Below are 21,161 nucleotides of genomic sequence, written 5' to 3'. Positions count from 1 at the left end.
TCGATAGCTGCGCAGTAGGCCAACTCTGGCGCGTGTTTGCTGCAGCTCCGGTTGCCCAGCTAGCTTACAGTCCCACACCCGCAGATTTGCGGCCGAGTCAGGCTGACGTTGAGGAGCGGTTCGCAGTACAGCGGTACCTTGCAGGTTTGCGCGGCACAGTCCACGGCAGTCTGCATCGAGTCGAGCGGGGACGCACAATTCTATGCAAGACACACCAACAGGTACTCGGCGCCCCCAGAACCTGGACGACGTCTGAGGCTGAACAGCCCGCGGCCGACCACGAACGTTGGGCCTTCCCGATCTCAAAGGCGGCAGGCGCAGGCAGGCGTTGAAGCCATTGGTCAGTTGCACAAATGGCCCCTTGCACCAGTGAATTAAACTCCAGTCTGCCACGCCCTGCCAGCAAATCAGCGCGTCGGGACCGCATGAAGGCTTTCACAATTCGCCGGGGCTGTTGATCCTCCCGGCGCTATCATCCCCTAAAGCACGCGTGCAAGAGACCGATGGCCAGTGCAGCCGTGTTCGCAGAGCCTAATGGAGCTGAATTAATGACAGTCGAACGCGTGTGCGTGGTGTCTCTGCTCTTGTTCGAGTCCTGTTTCACTCCCAGACACTCCTCTGCGACTTGACGTCGCGGGCAGGATCACGTTGTACTCAGCGGCCGCCAGATCATGTTCAGATCCCCCAGGAAGCTAATATAACCGAAATCCCTACCCTCGCCAACATGGCTGTCGCGGCCAAGCAGCGCATGCCGTCGAGCCAGCGCAGCCCGACGCTTTCAGACGCGGGCATGATTCTGCCGGGCTCTGAGGCCGACCACGCGCGCAGCACATCGCTCGTCTTCGAGCGCCCGCCATCCGTGTCTGAGCTGTACGGGGTCTATCAGAGCCCCAGGCTAGGATTCCCGCCCCAAAACCGGCGCCGCGCCTCACAACAAAAGCAGTCGCCTCCGCTCTCCGCACAGTCCTCGCGCTCGACACTGCGCGACATGGGCGATTCAGCCGCCCCCGTTAAAGGGTCGTCTCCGCGCCCCGATACACTCGCCTCCTCGCCCACCTTCGACGCCAATGGGCTTCGGAGTCAGCCTGTTGGCAATTGGGAGGAGCAGGAGCAGCGCCGGTTCAGCACTGCAAGCTCGATGCTGAGCGAGGACTTTGAGAACTGGCCAGGGTTCGACAGCCACGGGAACTTCGACGACAGCGGTGTGGACCTCGACGAACAGGGAAAGCGCGCGCGATTTCCCCGCCGCGCCGCCAAAGACGGCGACGACATGGACAGCGAGCCGTGGATGAACGGGCGGACGAGCGGCAGCGACGAGGACGACATCGACGACCCCCAGTCTTCGGCAGCGCTGAGCAGGAGGGCCGAGCTGATCCTAGCCAATGCGAAGAAGCGACTGAACGTATGCGCAGCCACACGCGGACTCCCGACTGGACGACTGCTGACGATGACAGGTCATGGAGGGGAACCTCAGAGGCGCCCGAGAGTCGCTGGTCGTGTCTCCAACGTACACCACAACCAGGAGCACTTCTGAGCTGTCACAACACATTGCGACAACACGCGAACGCGACCGGAGGCTGTATGCAGGAATTGGACCAATCCCGCCTCGAACACCCTCGTATCATCGAAATTCATTGCTCTACTCCAACAATACCAATAGCCAGGGCCACGCACGGGGCGCAAGCGAGACGTCCATACCGCTATCGTTCACGCCATCTTACGCATCGAGAATGAGCACGGGCAAGCGCGCATCGAGTGCAATGGGGGCTGCAAGCGGCCCGTGGTCACCAGAGGGGTTCGGACATGGACGATTTCCGATCAAGGAATCTCGCAGTCACGAAGTAATGCGCGATCCACGAGGTACTTGGAATTCTACCGATTATCAGACCCCCGGAAGGTCGACTTCTAGAAGCTCCCGATCGCCTCCTGGTCTGGAAACTTTGCAAGAAGATGACAACGGGCGCACATTGCAGCGATCTGCGTCCGCAACTAGTGGACTTCGTGGTCAAATGAACGACCTGAAGGGCAGGATTTCGAGCCTCAAACTCAGAGCGCAAGAAGACAACATGCGACGTCGGAGTCTCCAGAGCCTGCGTACGCCAAGTCCATTCACTTCGTCAGAGCTCTGGTACCAAGGAAAGGACGGCTACCAAGCCGGCACATCACCGATCACTCAGAATGCAGGATTGGGTATCAAGACCGAATCTCCAGCAAGAAAAATATTCTATGATGAGGGCGACTCGCCAACAACAACTTTCTCTCAACTGGAAGGAGAGAGATTGCTTGCTCCTAAAGACTACAGTCCGAAAGGCCTGGGCATTCACCAGACAGGTGTTAATCCACCGAGTACAATTGATGAGGTTACAGAAAGGTCTGACTCGACGCGCGGTATCGAGGATGTTGACTTCGTTGCTATGGATGGGGAGGAGCTAAGGGCCGGAGCAGATAGCGTCTACGAAGACGCTGTCTACGAAATGCCTGTGACTGAGCGACACGAGGACCGCCTTGACGCATTCGACTACGAACACTTCTTCTTGCACAGCGCAATGGGAACGTACCGCCAGGAGGACCGCCGATCCAGTACCAGCTCTGGCAGCTCCACCGCCACCACCCGCCCGGTGACCGCCATGCAGGACAACGATGAACTAAGCAACGCTGAAAAACGCATTTCCATGCATCAAAGAAATCCTAGCGTTGATTCCATCTCGAGTGTCGCGACATTCGCCACTGCTGCTTCGCATCAGTCCGACGAAGATGACGAAGAAAACGAACAGATGGACCAATTTTCCCAGCAGATCATTTCCCACAACCAAAAACTTGCCTCTCAACGCCCTTCCCTTACGTCCCTTCGCTCCGACTCAGCCATCAACATGCGCCGCGGCAACGGCATGGGCATCTCACCTACGCAAACAGCGATTTCCCGAGGATCGTCTCGTACCTCTTCATCCTCGGGATCTATGGCCAGCGGACTGCAGACAAGCAAGATCTACTCGATCCTCACAGAGAGCACGAGCAACGAGCCGCGTCTAGCACTCAACGAAGACGAGAAGCAGCTGATCTACAGTCTAGCTGCAAGCTTCCAGAGCGTATGCGCGAACCTGCAGGATACATTTGGAGAGCAGCATGACCGCAAGGCGTGGCGCCGACGCCTCGATGACGCCCGCAAAGTTTTAGCTGGAGAGGTCGAAGACGACCCGTCCTTCTAAACGACACGCACACACGTATACATAATGTGTATTAGTACCACCAACCAGCGCTTCGGCGCTGCTTCCCTGTACGATCTAGAGACTATGATCTCGCTATACGACATCGACACCGACATAATTTCCTATATTTCCACGACTACAATGAGCTCCACGCCATCATAGTACCTTTTCAGTATTTTACTGTAATTAGCTTCGGCTGCTTTCTCGCCATACTCTGTGCTACCTACCTTCCTTTCGACTTGTGCAGATATTTTTCATAGACGTTGTATTGATACCCTGGAGGATGGTGGAGATGGGCGCTCCGGTGTGGGTGGGCTTGTAGTCTAGACTGAGCGTGTAGCTGTATTATAGCTGCTACCTACATACTCGAGCACCAATGATAGCGAATGTGTATGATCATTCAACACTCGACTGAATCGTCTGTCTTGTGGTCATTATATCGAGATCCTGGCTCGAGTTACTTCTTGAGGCGTGTTCCGATTTATCGATTTGTATTCTGCACTAACAAATGACAGTACATCAACGCTACTTCAGCATCGACACGTATTCGAGTTCCGCTTTTTCTACGCACCACTTCACGCCGATGTCCATAGTATGAGGCTCACTGCTGGAAGCACACAAGTATTTCGAGAGGGAAGGTTACCATCGGTTTGCCACTCACGGCTCAATGATGTTGAAAGCCTTATTGCCTGGCTCGAGCAAAGCAGCAAGACGGTCTAGAGCAGTCGCGTCACCTTCAACATCAATCCCCGCTTCCGCCAGCGCCTGCGGATCGAATCCCTTCACAATTGCTGGTAAATTACCCGTCGTCGTGGTCAGCGTCACGTCCGCATCCGCCCCCTCACCCACCTGCGTATACACCAGCGCGGCGTTAGATAACCACAAGCGATAGCGCGGGCCGTCCGTGAGCACGACCTTGATGGAAAGCTGCTGTTCCCACGCCTTGGGCCCGTTGATCTGGATCGCGAATGAATCGAACAGCATCTCGGGCGTGAGCTGGGCGATGATATCTGCGGACGCGGTCTGCGTTGGGGTGCCGAAGTTCGGGCCGCGCAGCTCGGTGGTCCCAGAGATGAAGAAGTTGCGCCAGGGCCCGTTCTCCGCGCCGTAGCCCAGCTGCTCGTAGACGTCTGCGAGGAGCCCGCGCGCCACGCTGTTGGACGGCGAGGCGAACACGGCGTGGTTCAGGACTTCGGCTGCCCAGCGGAAGTCGCCCGCCTTGAAGGCCGATCGGCCGGCCTCTATGAGCTTCAACATGCCGCCTGCTAGGTCAACGTAGCGCTTCGCTCGCTCGACGGGGATGTGTTCCCAGAGGTGAGCTGGGTTGCCGTCAAACCAGCCCATATAGCGCTGGTAGATGGCCTTGACGTTGTGGCTGATGGAGCCATAGTAGCCACGTGCATTCCACGCCTGGTCGAGGGCAGGCGGGAGGCTCATCTGTTCGGCGATCTCCGGGCCGTTGAGACCTTGGTTGATGAGACGCAGGGTCTGGTCGTGGACGTATGCATACAGGTCACGCTGGAGAGTGAGGAAGTTGACGACCTCGTCGTACCCCCAAGTAGGCCAGTGATGAGAAGCGAACACGACCTTGGCCCTTCCCCCAAACATGTCAATTGCGTCTGTAAGTGCGCGAGCCCATACATGTGGGTCTCTGACAACGGCACCACGCAAAGTCAGTATGTTATGGAACGTGTGCGTGGCGTCTTCCGCAGCGCAAAGGGCTTTGAAGCCCGGGAAGTAGATGAGCATCTCAGCCGGCGCCTCGGTGCCTGGCGCCATCTGAAACACCATCTTGACTCCATCGACTGTTTCTGTATGTCCAGTCTCACTGATATAGTCCGTGGGCTTGATCAGCGTGATTGTGCCTGTCGAGACTGTCTGGCCCAACCCCGCGCCAATCTGACCTTGCGGGTTGCGATCAAGCGCAGCACCGTACATGTATGCGGCCCTACGAGCCATTGCGGTGCCCGCATACACGTTCTCGGAGACCGCGTGTTCGAGGAACCCTTCAGGTGCGAAGATGCGCACGGCTCCCGAGTCGACTTCTGCCTGGGACACGAAACCTTTGACGCCACCGAAATGGTCGACATGCGAGTGTGTGTATATAATCGCCTTTACAGGTTTGTCGCCACGGTACTGCTTGTACAGCTGATACGCAGCTTCGCCTGTCTCAGACGAGGTCAGGAGGTCGATGACAATGAGGCCTTCGTGTCCTTCGATGATAGTCGTATTGGAGAGATCGAGGCCGCGGACCTGATAGATGCCCTCGACGACTTCGAAGAGCCCATCAATGCTGGCGAGGTTCGATTGACGCCAGAGACTCGGGTTGACTGTAGGCGGAGCATCCTCCTGTTCTTTGAGGAAGTTGTATTTGTCGTTGTCCCAGATGGTCACACCATCTGCGTTAGTGACGGCGTTGGGTTCACGACGGCCCAAAAGTCCATATTGCGCTCTGTCGAAATCCGATGTATCGGAGAAGGGAAGACTGTCTCGGATCTGGTTCTGCTGCTCAACGATCGTATCGGTGGCTGGCTTTGGAGATTCCATTATGTAAGATGGGAGGTCTTGTAGAGATGACTTGAAGATGAAATTATGTTCTTTGAGAAGTCCATGCATCCTGGATTATATATACATCGCGTCATAGCAGCTTCACTCATGACACTGACTGATACCTTCCTTTCCTGCTTCGAGCGGAATGCTGTGCTCCGTATTTGCTGTCACCACTTTCACGCACATCTGCTGTACGAATGGTCTCAACAAAACCTCTGCATCAGGAGTGGGGCGAGGAACACTTGGGACCATGATCACGATCGCGATCTACTTAACGACAACCAAGATCCGTCGTCGAACCGCCCGGCTAACGCGAACGCGCATATGCGAGACTCTCGTATAACGGTCAACGTCGTTAAAGAATTCTACATCAAGAAACAAGCACTAGTCGTAAGCCAACATGTTCGTGACATGTGACATTTGGCAGCGTATGTCGTGTAAACGATACTATCAAAATAGGAAACCCCATGCATACCCCTCAGTAGCTACAGCAGCTTCACGGATAAATCATAGTTCGATTCGAGGGAGTGTGTGGGCGATTGGTCTGAGAAGGCTGTTCGATCTTGACTGTTGCAATGCTTACGAGTATGCATTGGCCCAAGAATGTCAGACCCCAGCTTGAGCCGCTGAGGTAAGCAATTCAAAAGGTATCACGACTCACGTTGGTAGTGAGTCGCCACTCAGAACAGTGTTATATTACCTTCCTACCTCAAGTCATATGGGATGGAACCTGACGGGTATATAAAACTCAAAAGTTAGTGCTTCATGTCTTGGTAGGTAGTTCTCAATACCATGTCGCACAACCGCAGACAAGGGCAATCCACACGACTTTCAAGCACTGTGGTACAGACGCATACGAACACAGAAGCAATGCATATGCATTGCTGTCAGAAGCCAGTCAGTATCTCATCCCGCGTCCCCGGAAAACAGAGATCAACCACTCACAAGCTCACCGAGCATCTCCAGAACATAGATCGCTGATGTGATGCATTGCATGCGACGTTGTGCATGAACCGTTGCGTAAGAGGCCTCGTACGCAGGATGTGATGTTGGGATCCATCGCGCAATTGGGGGAAGACACCTATGCGTGACTACCTACTCTCCAACCGCACGCCTTCAAGATCGAGGTCCTCGGCGCCAGTTGTGGTATCGTGATCGCAGCTCGGACTGCTACATACGTCGTGAAAGAGGAGAGTATAAGTAGGTGTGTGTTCGTCCATCTCAAGTCTACACACCAACAGTCGAGCACCAGTCAGCTTTTGTGACTTCTACTGCATTCCATCAGCTATGTCTTTCAACAAAGTCACTACGTAAGCCATCGATTACTCACTGTCGATACATCACCCGCTAACACGACCTCATTACAGCGAGGCGGCGCTCCGGAAAGCGCTTGCGGAGAACAAGTCTGCTGTCGTTGTCTTTGGGGCGGAGTGGTCGCCTATCTCCAAGGTTACCAAGCAGACCTTCGAGAAGTAAGTTCACCCAGACTGTTCCCTTACCACTCTACCCGTCATGCGTCACAGACGCCTGACACCTCACTGATTCTGTGTGCAGGAATTTGGGCAAATACAGCTCAACTCACTTTGTCTGGATTGATATCGATGAGGCGCCACCGCTTCAGAAGGCATACACGATTGAAGCCATTCCCACTACTCTGGGTTACAAGGGCAAATCTGAAGTGAACAAATACATTGGTCCCATGAATACGGATTCGCAGCTTGACACCTTTGTCAAGAAGACTCTTTGAGTTAAGGGTAGAGCAGGTGCTTACCTAGGTAGGCATGCTTGGATTGGATGTTTTCAGCAAGTGTTAGCAACTGTTAGGCAGAATGAATAGCGAGTGGTGTATGATCGCGTGCTCGGTTGCTTCTGAGACGGGTCATGGTGTGCTGTTCTTCGGTTCTCATCTATGCACAGTGAGTGACGTCTGATGTCGGCAAGTGCTAAGCAGACCCTGGAAACGTCACATGACGTCTAGCTAGAACTTCCAACAACTTCGGCCGGAACTTCAACCTGCATGACCGCCTCATCCTTAGGTAAGCTATACAATAGGCCTGCCATCTCTTTGGCGATAAGGTACCAGAGCGTGGCCTACCGTTCTTTGCGCCGATATGGCGGCTTGTCCGCAAATTTCCCTTGCGGAGCTCCCAGATAGTTCTAAGCCACACATGGACTTCCTCGATTCAACATGGTTCAAGACTCATGGCCAAACACGAGACTTCCCAAAACCTGAGCACTTACGATCTCTCTGCAAGCCGCACCAGCTTCCATATCCGGTGAAATTCGAGGACCTGGGCCTTGTCGTCAAATTCGGGTTACATGTATCTACAACGGAGGCGGTCAATCTATGGGCCATTCGCCGAGCCTTCCAAGATATGCTTCCAGTGCCTGAAGTGTATGGGTGGAGAGTAATCGAGCAGGACGGCAAGTCCGAGGTCTTCATCTACATGCAGCTTATCCAGGGGCCCACGCTCCAACAACAGTGGTCTGATATGTCTGCAATGGACAAACACACAATCTGTGGCGATCTCCGTGATAAAATGTCTTGTCTTCGCAGTCTCCGGGACAGCGAAGTACAGCAAGTTATTGGTAATCCTTCTATGAAGACAGGTAATACGTTGCTCAGTTCGTGTAGGACCTATATGTCATGGGCCTGCGATAGATATCAGCCTGGAGCAGTTCCCTCTGCTAAGGCCGTTTCCCTCTCGAGGTGTCCTCCACGACTGGCTTTCCTGGCTATGGTGACGACATGTTCCCGATCCACAGAGCATTGAAGATCCATGGAGAGACTTGCTCCCAGACAACGGACCCATCGTTTTCACACATGGTGATCTGCGTCCAGCAAACATTATTGTCACTGCTACAAGTCCTGTCAAGATTGTTGCAATTCTTGACTGGGAGCAGGCAGGTTGGTATCCAGACTACTGGGAGGACTGTAAAGCCAGGTTCACAGCATCATATGAGGGAGAATGGCGTGGCTGGATCGGTCAGTTTCTGGATCCACATACTGAAGCTGTGGAGGCCGTCGATTTCTACACGTGCACACTCGGTCGATTTTAGATTCTTCGGGGCGAAGTTTGGCTTAGATAGCATGTCAATCTATCTGGTGGCACACGTATTTAACTGCGACAACTGTGTCTCGTCATATCTTACTATTGAAAAACTCTCCAGAGGACCTAGCATCCTTCCCTTTGGATTTTTCAGGCCCAAAGCTACCCACAAGTACACTGTCCGACCAGAATGGGGGTCTCTCAGCGCATGCGTAGGTGTTGTCACCATATACAGACACTGATGTCCAAGAGTTGGAATAAGACACAGAAAACATCAACGATATATCGTCTTATCACATACTTCCTTCTCATACCCATCATGATCATTTATAGTAAGCCTCCATGCTCTCCTCTCATAAGCTATACTAACATTACATGGCAACGGCTTGGGCTTGGTGGCTCAGTGCTATTTGGTCTAGGCGTCTCCAGCATCTCCGTTCAAGGAGAGACAATACACTCAAGTGGTTCTGCGTACAGTGCTCATGCACCCACGGCTGCACCGATGACCTCTCCTCCAACAACAGAAAAGCCGCCACCGCCACCACCACGTCCTCGTCGCGCGGTTTTCGCGGCATTTATCTGAACCATTGCAGGCGCTGTCAAAGGACGGTACATGCCTTACTAGCGCCGCACCAGCAACGAGAAGGCACCGGCAACGAGAAGCATGACTGCGTGCGTTGTCTCAGCGCTGCGTTCTCGATGTTACGCACAGCCACCGAAAGCGGCAGCTCTAATGCACGCTCGACTGGTGTGCAGGGCCGATTATTGCGGCTGCGTGTCATTGGGCAAGAGCCGATGGTTGCGGACTGGCGGTGAAGCTTCACGCCTCCAGCCACGACGGGCGGTTCGTATGTGTGGGCGTGGAGGGCCAATTGGGGGGTGCTCTGTGGAGCACGTCGCTCGCTGGCAGGGCATGATAGATGAGCTAGGCACCGAAGAGCGGTGTTTGGTGCAGCAGGCTGAGTGTTAGCAGCATGGCACTCCCGCGGCGACCACATGATGGGCGAGATCCCCCATCTCCCAGCAGCTCTCCCGAGGGCCTCATGCAATGCACTCACGGCCGCTAACTGGATCAGACTTTTCGTGGGCGGAAGGGTCTCTCCCTTAATGGACTGCAGTGCACATCTCGTCTCCCTGCATTGAAGAGCTGCATTGTTGACACTTGACGTCTCACGCGGCCACGACTCATACATTGTCGCCCTGCACCCGGCGCGCGCCCGCCTTTGTACACTCGCCCCTCCAAGGCAAGGCCTCCACGCGCATCTAATTACCCCTCGATTGCACCCTCGCACCCCTCATTTTTGGATCCCGCGATCCCGCCAGCTGGTCTGGGCGTGAGTGTGACGAGTTGAATGAGGCAGCAAGTGCACGCCTCTGCCGGCTAAGAGAGCGCAACGAGACCGCGCCGCACGCGATTGGCGTCTCGGAGAGCTCTGCTGGAGCGCACCTGGGCAGCACATTTTGCGCCCTGTGACCACTCAGGCTGCACGCATCGGCTGCGCTCTGCTCGGATCTGACGCTCCACGGGCCTGCGCCCCTGCATCACCCTGCATCGCCCGCTGTTTCCGCAACCTCAGGGCCGCTGTCGACATTCGCTGTGCGCGCGCATTTGAGTTTGCGAGCGCCGCTGCCGTTTCGCGTGCCAGACTTGCGCCGGAACGCATCGCCAGATTAGCTTCTTGCGCGCTGCCGTGCGGGAGCTTCTGCCCGTGTGCCACCGCCGCTGCTCAGGCGCACGCTTTCCGACGAGACCTGCAGACCAAGTCACACCCCGCGATACCGCCCGCAACGCACCCGCGACACCGCCCGCACCGCAACGCACCGCCCGCCACCGCCCGCCCTCGCCCTCTGCCCCCCGCCGCGCGATTCCTGCGCTTCCTGCGCGCGCCCATGTGCCCGTCTACGCCGTACTCTCTCTGTTTGCGCATCTCGAGACACCCGCACCATGCCCGCGACCACAGCACCGCGCGCGCCCGCCGCGCAGTCGCCGAGGCAAAGGGCCCGGCCGCCCACGAGGACTGGTTCGGCTGAGGGCCGCAAGAGCCGGACAGTGGAGGCGCGCTGCCTGAAGGACGGGGCTGCCCGCAGTGGCACGTCGGCGGACCTGGCAGCGTGGGCGTCTGAGAACGACGAGCCCGTGGCCGGGCTGATGGACGAGGTAGTCTGCGCGCTAGAGCGGCTGGAATGCCGCAGCGCTGCACGCAACAAAGGAACTCACGGTGACGCTCGCTCGGTACGGCACGCTTCATTTGGTCGCTCTTTCCCCGGCTTTGGTTCCGTCTGCCGCCGGCCCAGCCTGACATTACTCCTGCCAATTGTCCCTGACATCACCTCTACCAATTGTCCCTGACATCACCTCTACCAATCGTTTCGTCCACCTCTGCTAAGCTCCGCATCTAACGCCCTCCAGTTCCACAACTCTGGGACCCAGCGCTCACGGCTGCTCCCTCCCGCACCAGACTCCACCCCCGATCTCTGGATCGAACCGTCGTTGCGTAACGATGCATTGCCGCCGCCTTCTTACCATGACAGCGTGGCAGATCTGCCGCCCGACTACACATACACCGATGCGCTAGCTGCAGCGCACACGCCCGAATACACTCCGTTTCCTTCTCTCAACGCTTCTCTCTGCTCTGACGTGCCAAACTGCCTGCGTATAAGTTGCAACACGTCGCCTGCGTCCTCTTTGTTCATAGACGAGAAATCGCTACATGCCCATGTAGATTTTGGGTTCACCGACGACGGGGTCAGGTCTCATGCAAAGGGCGCAAAGAAGAAGAATAAACCGCCTCAGAAAAGCAACCAAAACACATCCAGTGCAAACAAAGACCCAACTCCGCCGCCAGAAGAGCCTCCTACACCGCCTGAAGAGCCTCCGCCACCAGCGGATGGAGCCGGCTCAGGTGGCGATGGTGGAGACGGAGGCGACGACGACAAGGACAAAGATAAGGACAAGGCAGATGGCGAGTGGGGCGAGTGGGGCGACGCCGTTCCGGCGAAGAAGAAGAAAAAGAGCAAGAAGCAGGCGCAGGAGGAGGAGGCAGAGCGTTTAAAGAAAGAGGAAGAGGACGCTGCGGCTGCGAAAGCGGCCGAAGAGGACGCAGAGCGAATCAAAAAAGAGGAGGACGCTGCGGCTGCTGCCGCCGCCGCGGAAGCCGAGAAGGCAGCAGCCGAGCAGGCGGCAGCCGCACCAGATTTAAGCTGGGCGAATGACCCACCTGCTGATGATTGGGCTTTTGGTGCCACAACCACCAAGAAGAAGAAGGGCAAAAAGGGGAAGGTTCGTCGATCTGGCTGCTTTGTTCATGACATATAGCAGGGCGCTAACTAATGCAGGCGGCCGAGGCATCGCCTCTCCCTCCTCCCGACCCACCAGCTGCGGAAACCTTCAGCGATGTGGCTCTCGACGACGGCGTACCCAAAATCGACATGAACTTTGGTAGTTCCGGAGATAAACCAGACCTGCTTGGCGGAGGCGGGTGGTCATCGGGCTGGGGCACGTCCAAAGGGTCTTCAGGGTGGGGCTTCGATTCGACGCCACTGGGTGGTTCCAAGGACGCGTCGAACGACAACCCCTGGGGCTCGGACAAGAAGAAGCAAGACGACGGGTTCGATTTCCAATTCGATGCTTTCAAGAGTCCACCTGCGGCAGCGGAGCCGGTAACCGAGGACAGCGCATGGGGATTTGGCACGTCAAAGTCGAAGAAGAACAAAGGTAGTGCTGCTCTGCTTGATGATTCCGTCCCTGAACCAACCGACGTGCCGAAGGCTGAAGATGACTGGAACTTCACCTTCGGTGACAAAAAGAAGAAGGGCAAGAAGGGAGATGTCGAAGAGCCAGCTGCACCGGAGCCTGTCCCTGAGCCACCGGCTGAGCCTATTCCGGAGGTACCAGCAGTCGATCCCTTTGCCGGCCTCAGCAAGTCGCAAAAGAAGAAACTTGAGAAGAAGATGAAGGATGAGGCAGCGGCGAAGGAGAAAGAAGATGCTGCGGCGAAGGAGAAGGAAGAGGCTGAGAGAGAAGAGGCTGAGCGGAAGGCCATCGAGGAACAGGAAGCTGAGCTCAAGCGAATGGAGGAAGAGGAGGCTGAAGCTAAGCGACTCGAAGATGAGGAGCTTGAGCGCCAACGTGTTGAGGCCGAGGAAGTCGCTGCCGCTGCTGCCGCTGCTGCCGTCGAGGCTGAAAAGAAGAAGGCTGACGCTGCTACTGATGATTGGGGCACTCCCGTTACCACAACTTCGAAAAAGAAGAAGAAAAAGAAGGGTGCTGCAGTTGAAGAGGAGCCTCCTCCTCCGCCTCCGCCTGAACCAGAAGCTGAACCAGAGCCTGAGCCTGAGCCTGAGCCAGAGCCTGAACCGATCGTCGTTGTTCCTTCACCCGTGAAGGAGGAAGAGGACCCTTGGGGTGGCGGCTGGGGTGCAGCTGTTGGCAAGGAAAAGAAGAAAAAGAAGAAGAAAGGTGTTATCGAGGAAGAGGCACCGCCACCGCCACCTCCGCCACCACCGCCAGCTCCACCAGAGGTTGAAATCATTGCGGACCCCATCGAGGTAGTGTCACCACCTGCTGACGATAATTGGGGCGATGACTGGGGATTGCCCTCAACTACGAAGAAGAAGAAAAGCAAAAAGGGTGCCGCTGTTGAAGTTCTCGAACCTGACCCAATTGTTGTTCTACCTGCGGAGGAAGCCATCCTAGATCTCGAGCCAGACCCGGTTGTTGTTATCGAGGAGAAGAAGGAGAAGAAGAAAGAGAGCAGCAGTGACTGGGGGTTCAGCTCAATCTGGGGCGGCGGCAGCAAGAAGGAGAAGAAGAAGAAGAGCAGCAAAACAGTCGAGCCGGAACTGGAAATCGAACCAGTCGTGCTGCCTGATATCCAGGAGCCTGTTGCAGTAGAAGAGCCTGCAGCCGACGAAGAGGATGACTGGGGGGCACCATCATGGAGCAAGGGTAAGAGGAGCTCTAAAGCTGATGTGGCTGTCGAAGTCGTAGAAGACTCGACACATCCTGTGCAGAAACCGGACGAAGATGATCCATGGGGTAGCGCAGCCTTCAACATCGGCAAGAAAGTCAAAAAGAGCAAAAAGGGTGCGCTTGGAGCGCCGACATCCCCTGAACCTGAGCTTCCGCCGCCTCTCGAAATCGAAGCACCTCCGCCAGCGCTTACCAAGATCACTTCGAAAGACTCTGCAACCAGATCTGCCACTGAAGACTTACTTGGGCTTGATGATCCTCCTCCAGAGGTCGTGGAGGAGGCGCCTATCGAGGACAAGAAGGATAAGAAGGACAAGAAGAAAGAGTCAAAGTCCTCTAGCATGTGGGGCGGGTTCTCATCGTCGTCAACTAAGAAAGAGATCTCTTCTGAGAAGAAAAAGCGCGAAAAGAAGGAGGCTAAAGAGGCTGAGGAGGCTGCAGAGAAGGCGCGTCTGGATCAAGAGGAGGCCGATCGCCTTGCTGCTGAAGCTGCCGAGGCTGAGGCTGTCGCCGCTGCCGCCGCTGCCGCTGAGGAGCAGGCCCGAATCGACGAGGAAGCCGAGCTTGTTCGCATTGCGACTGAAGAGGAAGAGAGAAAGAAGAAAGAAGCTGAGGAAGAGGCGGCTAAGAGCTCTGGCTGGGGCAGCAGTCTATGGGGTACCTCGAAGAAGAAAGAGACCACCAAAGAGCGAAAAGCCCGTGAGAAAAGGGAGGCTGATGAGGCCACAGAGAAAGCACGCCTTGAACAAGAGGAAGCCGACCGTCTTGTTTCCGAAGCGGCAGAGGCGGCACGGCTGCAGCAAGAAGAGGCTGATCGCGCTGCACAAGAGGAGAAGGATCTGCTCCAAAGTGATGCGAAAGCAGCAGCAGAGGCAGCAATCGCCGCCGACGAAGCCCGACTTGACGCTGAGGATGCTGTCCGAATGCTCAGAGAAGACTTCGAAACGACTTCGGGACCTCCCAAGAAGGAAATTGCGAAAGCTAAGAAAGAGCGCGAGGCCAAGGAGAAGAAGATGAAGAAGCAGATCGCCAAGCTAGAGCAAGAAGCTGCTGATGCTGCTGATGCTGCGGCGAAAGCTCAGGCGGACGCCGACAATCTCGAGGCCGAATGCGTTGTAGCTGGCATTGACACGGCGTTCTTGATGGAATTCAAGCAGCCCGGTCCGGCTGCTGAAGAGGTACCTCCTCCGCCACCTGAAGTCCCTGCCGAAGAGGAGCCAGCGCCTGCTCCAACTGCAGACGATGACATCTGGAATGCGGTCAAGGATATTCCTGAAGATGAGCTCCTTGCCGAGCTTGGTGAGACAAAGACCACTCTGCCAGTCAAGAAAAAGGAGGACAGTGGTGGATGGGGAAGCGCCTGGGGCATTTCACTTCGTAAGACTAAGAAGGAACCTGAACCTGAGGTCATACCCGAAGCAGTCGCTGAACCAGAACCAGAACCAGAACCAGAGCCTGTGGCTGAGCCCGAGCCCGAGCCGGAACCAATTGTCATCGTTGAGGAGCCTGTCTTATCTGCCAAAGAGTTAAAGAAACTCGAAAAGGCGAAGAAGAAGAAAGGCAAGGTCGTCGAGCCTGAACCTGAACCGGTCATTGTTCCTGAAATCATTCCTGATGAGGTTATCCCTGAGCCTGAGCCTGAGCCGGAGCCGGAACCAGTCTTCGAGGACGCTCCGGAACCTCCACCTCCACCTCCTCCGCCAATTGAGATTGTCGAGGCCACGCCGAAGAAGGAAAAGAAGTCCAAGAAGTCCAAGAAGTCTAAAGCTGTGGACGAATTCGTTGACTTCGAAGAGCCTATCGTTGTGCCACCGCCCCCTGCTGCCAGAAGGTCGCCTATTCCAGGTGGATTCCCGATGGATGATGACATGTTAATCGACATGTCTGGGCCGCCTCCTCCGCCGCCGTTTGAACCTGAAGCCCTGGAGCCCGAAGCAGCACTCGAGCCCGAAGTAGTACTCGAACCCGAGGTAGCACCTGAGCCTGAGCCAATTCCGGAAGATATCCCCGAACCCGTCCCGGTCGTCGTCTCTGAGAAGAAATCCAAGAAGCTAAAGAAGAGCAGCAAATCATCAAGATCAGTACCGGTCGTAGAAGCTCCACCGCCTCTACCACCGCCGCCGCCTCCAGCTGATGAGCCTGAATTTGTTGATGCCGAAGCAGAGCCAGCAGAGCCAGCAGAGCCAGAAGACATTGTGGTCCTAGACAGTCTGCCTGTTGACCGTGAGCTGCTATTGGATGACGATTTGCTGGACGTTGAAGACGCTCCGCCCAAGCCCCCCACTCCACCTATTGAGCTCGACCCAGAGCCATTTGAGGAGTCACCAAAGTCATCAAAGAAGCAGCGCGCAAAAGTCGTTCGCGGGCAATCTGGTTCATGGGGGATTTGGGGTGCAGCACCGCCATCCAAGTCAAGAGAGAGCAGGAAGAAATCTCGTGACGACGGTGCAAGTACTGCGAAGGCCGAAGTGACCCGTTCAAAGTCTGTGCGGACTTCGTCGACAAGGGATCGAGACGTCATGTCCAAGTCATCCGGGTCTGACAAGATGTCGAAGACCCCTTCTGCAAGCCGAACCAGACCTCAACGGGCGTCAACAGGCATTGGCTCGCTCTTTGGCGCCTCGCCTTTCGGCACGGCACCAGCGCATCCTACAATGTCTCGATCCAAGTCGCATCGCACGTCTGCGACCCCCAAGATGCTTTCTCGGCGGAACTCTGTAGATCGCGACGCTGCAATGATGTCACCGCCGCAAACCGACACAGACATGAAGTACTCATCAAAAGCTGCCAAAGTATTGGGCAGGGAGAAGCCCTCGCGAAGGTCGAGCACTAGGGACAAGGGCAAGTCTAGAGGTAAGCATGTCACTAGCAGGTTGGGCCCCATTGGTCGGCCCGCCGCAAACAACGGTTGGACGGAACTAACCGAGTGCTCAGCTGTGCCCGACCCGTACCCTCTCGAAGACGACCCCGTGATGCTCGATGACTCTCCCACACCAGTGCAGGAGCGACCAGAGACAAAGCGCCGCAAGTCGAAGCGCGGATCCGTGCAACCCGAAGAGCCCATCACTGCGCCGCCTAGCGCCGACGACCCTGTAATTGTGGATCCGATGGATGTGGAGCCAGCCCCAGTTGAGCCGGAGCGCAGGCCCCGCCGCGACCGCGAGCGCGAACACTCACGACGCGAACGAGCACCGTCCATGGCGAAAGACGCGCTGCCCACGATGGCTGGCGTCGCTGGTACTGCTGCCGCCGTCAGCGGCCTCAAGAGCATGTTCGCCTTCGGCCGTAAGAAGAGCGCGCCGACGCCTCCCGAGGACCCGCGCGACCGCCGCAGGGCCTACGAGACGGAAGACGAACGCCGACGGCGCAAGCGATCGACAATGCGCGGCGATATTGATGAAGAAGAGGCCAGCCGGCTGCGACGCGAGCGCCGCAGCGTTCGTCGCGAGCGCGAGGAGCCGGACTACATGGCCTCGGGCGCAAACGGCAACGGCAGCACCGAGTACGATGCCGAGCGCGAGGCACGACGGGCTGAGCGCAGATCGCGTCGCGAACGTGATGGAGACAAGGGCTCTCGCCGCGCTGAGATGGACGAGGTCGATTCAAAGGCCGAGAGGCGTCGCGAGCGTGAGCGCGAGAATGAGGCCGCCATCCTTGCGCAGAAGAAGGCGCGCCAGATGGCCGAGCTCGAGCGACGCAATAAGCAGGCCGAGGAGGAGCTGCGACGTATGGCCGAGAAGGAGGAGCGCAAGCGCGTTCGCGCTGAGCGCAAGATGAGCACTGATGACCAGCACCGCTCGTTCCGCCGCAAGGACAGCCACCGCGAGCAACGCGAGCAGCGCGAGCCCGCCCGACCGCACAACGAGCGTCGCCGCTCACATCAAGCTGAAACAGAGGACGAGCGTCGTCGCCGCCACGATGAGCGCCGTGCAGCCCGACGTGCCTCCGAACACCCGACGCCCGTCAACGGCGAGCCCATTGCCGACTATTTTGATTCGCGCAATGCCGACGCTGCCGGGTCCAGCCGCTCGAGACAGCGCCCTTCACGCCGCGGTGCCGATGAAGAACAGAACCGGCCGTACCTGAACAAGGGCCCCGACAAGACATCCTCGTGGGTGCAGTCGCTCTCCGATGACAACCCGCTGCCAGTCCCCATCGCGGAGACGATCCTCGATCCTCCCCCCGGCAGCCGCGACGCCGAACTACTCGACGAAGAGACACCCAGCCAAGACGAAGACGTCCGCCTGCGCATCGCCGGCCGCCGCGGCCCCAAGCGCGACAAAGAGCGCGCAGAGCGCCACGCCGAGCGCGACCGCGAGCGTGAATCTGAGCGCGACCGCAAGCAGCACCGCCGCCGCTCGTACTTCGAGGAAGACGAGGAGCCGCGCTCCTCGAAGAGAGACTCCCGTCGCAAGACGTACGACCAGTACGCCGACCAGCCGGTGCGCACCTGGGACGGTCGCCCTGAGGAGACGCCCAGGGGCGTCAAGAGGGGCAGCTGGCTGAAGAAGATTGCCGGTCTGGCGTGAGCTGCTGCGTTGATCCTGATTGCCTTTTTTGCGTCTGCATTTGGCGTCCTGGTACTGTACTGCATCGCGCGGCGTTTCTTGTTTCTGTGTTTTGGATACCGGGTATGCTGCCCATACACCCACCCACCCATCTGCACAGCACTTGTTCGCACTGGCATTTGCATTCGCACTCGTACTCGCATTGCGTGGGCCGGGGTTTTGTCATCGGTGTCAGCGTACGTGCTGCGTGCTGCGCATCACGGTTTCGGGATTGCTGCTGCATTGTCCTGTTCTGTACCTACTGTTTTGTGTTGCTTTGCTTTACTTTGCTTTGCTTCTCTTTGATTTTGTTTGCAGCGTTTCTGCGGTTCACGACGTTATGTATGTATTGCACGAGAGGGACGCGGAATGGGATGGATGGATACACGGAATGGAATAGGATAGGAGTGAGATAGATACCCCTTCGAATTACACGACTTTCTTCTTGCGCGCGAGTGTACTTTGTATGTACGTACACACTGGGTGCTGGCTAGTCACTGCCGGGCCGCGATGTGTTGTTGGGCGCCGTTTGGGGGGGTTGTCGTGGGCGTCTGCTGTTGGCTCTTCGAGACCGGGTGTCATGCAGCTCTGTCCGTTTCTGGCGGCACGGTGTTGATCAACACGGATGTCTCGCACGCAAAGCGCAATCGCTGGTGCTGATCCATGGCGTGTAGATGATGCATTGTAATATTGTGTCAAGCCGGCCAATTCAGCCAGTACGCCTATCGCCTGCCCAATGCTGGATGCTCCCGGCCCTTCCGTCCCGTCTCGTGATATCTAAAATGCCAGGCCGGCCCGTGGTGCCCTGAGTGCTATTCGCGCGGTACCTGAAACCCCTCGCCGCCCTCCATCTCCTCGTCCTCTTCGTCGTCCTCGTCCAGCTCCTCGTCCTCCTCCTCGAACCCTGTCTCGATCTTCAGCGTCTTCAGCCGGTCCTTCATTGCGTCTCGCTGGTCGCCCTGCCATCGCGACAGCGCCGCGGCGGCGTGCACTTTGAAGCCGAACACGCGCGGCTCGTAGCGTCGTTGTGTCTTGGGGGGCAGCATCGCAGGGTAGACCTGGAAGAGGATGTTGTGGAAGGAGGTGCCGAAGTAGGCGCCGTCGATGACGGCGTGTCGCGAGGACTTTGGGTTGTAGAGGTCTTCGCAGCGCGAGCAGTACAGCTTGACGGGCGACGTGTTGGCGACGTCGGACTGGCCCATGGGCAGGAGCGGTTGGGATTCGCACATGACGCGTGGACATTTGCCGAAATCTGACTTCTTGAACTTCTCGAGCTGTGTCTCCGGTCAGCGGTGTGCCTGGGCGGGTCCCACGGAGGTCCCTACCATCTTTGCCAACCCCCTTGTTGTTACAATATATCGTGCGTGTACCAGGCCGTAGAGGTGTCGCGCCGACTTCTCAATCTGTTCGCGCATCTCATCGTCGCAGTCGAAGTCGAAGACGTCTGTGACTAGGTCGAGGGCATATTGGTAGTATTGGACCTCTGTGTTCAGCCCCGTGAGGTTGAAGCGGTCGGTGAGGTACTCTTCATCGATTTCGCAGAAGTACTCGTTCCCTCGTGACGATATAAACTGGGCGAACATTAGCCTCTCTTCGGCCATGACTGTATTCCGCGGTGCCCGCTGTAAAATGCGTGTTGTAGCCAGAGCAGTATCTTGCGAGATAAGAGCAGGACAGCGTGGGGCCAGGAGAATGTAGCCTGATTGAGAGCCTTGCAATCGAAAGGTCTAGGCGACATCTGCTTAAGGCGCTTGCTGCCGGTGCTCGAGTGGGGAGCAGGCTGCACGTACCCGGTGTTCACGGGTCGCGGCGTAGAAAAGATTCGCGTGTGATCAGGTCGAAGGGCCAACATAATCGCAGAAAGCAGCCACAAATGCACGAGAGTATAGAGGCAAGGTACCTACCCAGTCGCGCCAGTAACTTGTGTAGTCGCTGTCGGTGTCACTGTTGAAGTCGTCCATGGCGCGCTGCGGCGCTGCGTCGGGCAGGTGGTGGTGCTAAAGTGTGGGAGCGTCCTATGCGACCGAAGTGTCAGGGTGCGTACGTCGTGGAGTCTTCTCCCTGGCGCGGGCCGCGGTTGCTGTGAATTGACAATGAGGTCTCAGGTGCGCCTGCCCTGCGCGGGGTCTTGCAGGCCAGCCTGACGTTCGCTTCGCTTGTCCGCGGACGGCGCTAGCTGCATCCGGACACTAGCCTTGCTCTCATCTTCCAGGCCTTGCCTATCCATGGGCTGCCTTAGACCGTCATGCCTTCCATGCACGTTGTAGCCCTACGGTGTGCTCCATCTGTTCTACCAATGAGCTTGACTGCAACCTGCGATCTCTCGTCATCCCGAAGGCTGAACACCAGATCGGCAGGCTGAAGCTCCGCAAGCTGATAGTTTTGCCGCTTAACCAGGTTTCAGACAAGGCAATCACTAAACGGTAGGTATGGACGTATGGACTTGAGATCCTACCCCCAATTGAGTCAGACGACGATTACAAAAGTAGGGCGCAACCCTGTTGCCCTTTCGCCGATGTCAATTAGTATCATGCATGGCGCCTTCAACGTTTGTACTATACAAGATCACCATCGATTGCCGCAGTTCAAGCGCTAGCGGTTGTATACGCAGCAAATCGTTGCCAGCGGGCTCCCTCCGCCCGCATATTCTCCGAATTACCACGCCCAGTATCAGCTTCTGAGTTTCAGTAGACATCTGCGCGGATGTAGACGCGACTGGTACCTGCGTTCGACATGTATGATATATCTTTTGTAGGTTGTTGCAATCTGGTTGACGGTGCTTGTTGAAGCAAGTCTACGGCAAGATGACCTCCTTCACCGAAGCGGGGAACGACAT

At 56.8% G+C, this 21,161-nt stretch overlaps 6 protein-coding genes across 6 annotated transcripts; 4 read left to right on the top strand and 2 right to left on the bottom strand.

Annotated features, from left to right (window-relative positions):
• Positions 1-460: 460 nt before the first annotated feature.
• Positions 461-3,666, top strand: C7974DRAFT_403485 (uncharacterized protein). The gene is made up of 2 exons (XM_046142843.1): positions 461-1,402; positions 1,455-3,666. Exons 1-2 carry the CDS (start codon positions 725-727, stop codon positions 3,204-3,206), a joined length of 2,430 nt encoding a protein of 809 aa, XP_045992841.1. The 5' UTR covers positions 461-724; the 3' UTR covers positions 3,207-3,666.
• A 108-nt stretch (positions 3,667-3,774) lies between these two features.
• On the bottom strand, positions 3,775-5,753 carry C7974DRAFT_344150 (beta-lactamase-like protein; the record flags this gene model as incomplete). Its single annotated transcript, XM_046139331.1, has 1 exon — positions 3,775-5,753. The coding sequence occupies one exon, from the start codon at positions 5,751-5,753 to the stop codon at positions 3,864-3,866; it is 1,890 nt and encodes a 629-aa protein (XP_045992840.1). The 3' UTR covers positions 3,775-3,863.
• A 1,240-nt stretch (positions 5,754-6,993) lies between these two features.
• C7974DRAFT_403481 (thioredoxin-like protein) lies at positions 6,994-7,666 on the top strand. The gene is made up of 3 exons (XM_046142842.1): positions 6,994-7,066; positions 7,124-7,228; positions 7,311-7,666. Exons 1-3 carry the CDS (start codon positions 7,044-7,046, stop codon positions 7,501-7,503), a joined length of 321 nt encoding a protein of 106 aa, XP_045992839.1. The 5' UTR covers positions 6,994-7,043; the 3' UTR covers positions 7,504-7,666.
• Positions 7,667-7,756: 90 nt separating this feature from the next.
• On the top strand, positions 7,757-8,828 carry C7974DRAFT_403479 (uncharacterized protein). The gene is made up of 2 exons (XM_046142841.1): positions 7,757-8,345; positions 8,392-8,828. Exons 1-2 carry the CDS (start codon positions 7,868-7,870, stop codon positions 8,499-8,501), a joined length of 588 nt encoding a protein of 195 aa, XP_045992838.1. The 5' UTR covers positions 7,757-7,867; the 3' UTR covers positions 8,502-8,828.
• A 1,778-nt stretch (positions 8,829-10,606) lies between these two features.
• C7974DRAFT_403474 (uncharacterized protein) lies at positions 10,607-18,764 on the top strand. The gene is made up of 3 exons (XM_046142840.1): positions 10,607-11,039; positions 11,217-12,086; positions 12,143-18,764. Exons 1-3 carry the CDS (start codon positions 10,752-10,754, stop codon positions 18,305-18,307), a joined length of 7,323 nt encoding a protein of 2,440 aa, XP_045992837.1. The 5' UTR covers positions 10,607-10,751; the 3' UTR covers positions 18,308-18,764.
• C7974DRAFT_403472 (casein kinase-like protein subunit II beta) lies at positions 18,765-20,430 on the bottom strand. The gene is made up of 3 exons (XM_046142839.1): positions 20,230-20,430; positions 19,651-19,896; positions 18,765-19,599 (listed from the first exon to the last, which is right to left on the bottom strand). The coding sequence occupies exons 1-3, from the start codon at positions 20,284-20,286 to the stop codon at positions 19,138-19,140; spliced, it is 765 nt and encodes a 254-aa protein (XP_045992836.1). The 5' UTR covers positions 20,287-20,430; the 3' UTR covers positions 18,765-19,137.
• Positions 20,431-21,161: the final 731 nt, after the last annotated feature.

This window comes from Boeremia exigua (assembly GCF_020726555.1).
Source record: "Boeremia exigua strain MPI-SDFR-AT-0100 chromosome Unknown C7974scaffold_12, whole genome shotgun sequence".
Lineage (NCBI taxonomy): Eukaryota > Fungi > Ascomycota > Dothideomycetes > Pleosporales > Didymellaceae > Boeremia > Boeremia exigua.
The sequence above is the reverse complement of the archived record's forward strand: the minus strand, read 5'-3'. Positions and strand labels throughout refer to the sequence as shown.

What these genes read in the sequence shown, in the direction of transcription:
- C7974DRAFT_403479 (XM_046142841.1), top strand. Translation starts at nt 7,868, where the DNA reads ATGGCGGCTTGTCCGCAAATTTCCCTTGCGGAGCTCCCAGATAGTTCT. An exon ending in CGAAGTACAGCAAGTTATTG is followed by an intron (nt 8,346 to 8,391) that starts GTAATCCTTCTA and finishes CAGTTCGTGTAG; the next exon opens with GACCTATATGTCATGGGCCT.
- C7974DRAFT_403474 (XM_046142840.1), top strand. Translation starts at nt 10,752, where the DNA reads ATGCCCGCGACCACAGCACCGCGCGCGCCCGCCGCGCAGTCGCCGAGG. An exon ending in CTCACGGTGACGCTCGCTCG is followed by an intron (nt 11,040 to 11,216) that starts GTACGGCACGCT and finishes AACGCCCTCCAG; the next exon opens with TTCCACAACTCTGGGACCCA. An exon ending in AGAAGGGCAAAAAGGGGAAG is followed by an intron (nt 12,087 to 12,142) that starts GTTCGTCGATCT and finishes TAACTAATGCAG; the next exon opens with GCGGCCGAGGCATCGCCTCT.
- C7974DRAFT_403485 (XM_046142843.1), top strand. Translation starts at nt 725, where the DNA reads ATGGCTGTCGCGGCCAAGCAGCGCATGCCGTCGAGCCAGCGCAGCCCG. An exon ending in ATGCGAAGAAGCGACTGAAC is followed by an intron (nt 1,403 to 1,454) that starts GTATGCGCAGCC and finishes TGACGATGACAG; the next exon opens with GTCATGGAGGGGAACCTCAG.
- C7974DRAFT_403481 (XM_046142842.1), top strand. Translation starts at nt 7,044, where the DNA reads ATGTCTTTCAACAAAGTCACTAC. An exon ending in TCTTTCAACAAAGTCACTAC is followed by an intron (nt 7,067 to 7,123) that starts GTAAGCCATCGA and finishes ACCTCATTACAG; the next exon opens with CGAGGCGGCGCTCCGGAAAG. An exon ending in ACCAAGCAGACCTTCGAGAA is followed by an intron (nt 7,229 to 7,310) that starts GTAAGTTCACCC and finishes TTCTGTGTGCAG; the next exon opens with GAATTTGGGCAAATACAGCT.
- C7974DRAFT_403472 (XM_046142839.1), bottom strand. Translation starts at nt 20,286, where the DNA reads ATGGACGACTTCAACAGTGACACCGACAGCGACTACACAAGTTACTGG. An exon ending in CAAGTTACTGGCGCGACTGG is followed by an intron (nt 19,897 to 20,229) that starts GTAGGTACCTTG and finishes ATGTTCGCCCAG; the next exon opens with TTTATATCGTCACGAGGGAA. An exon ending in CAAGGGGGTTGGCAAAGATG is followed by an intron (nt 19,600 to 19,650) that starts GTAGGGACCTCC and finishes CCGGAGACACAG; the next exon opens with CTCGAGAAGTTCAAGAAGTC.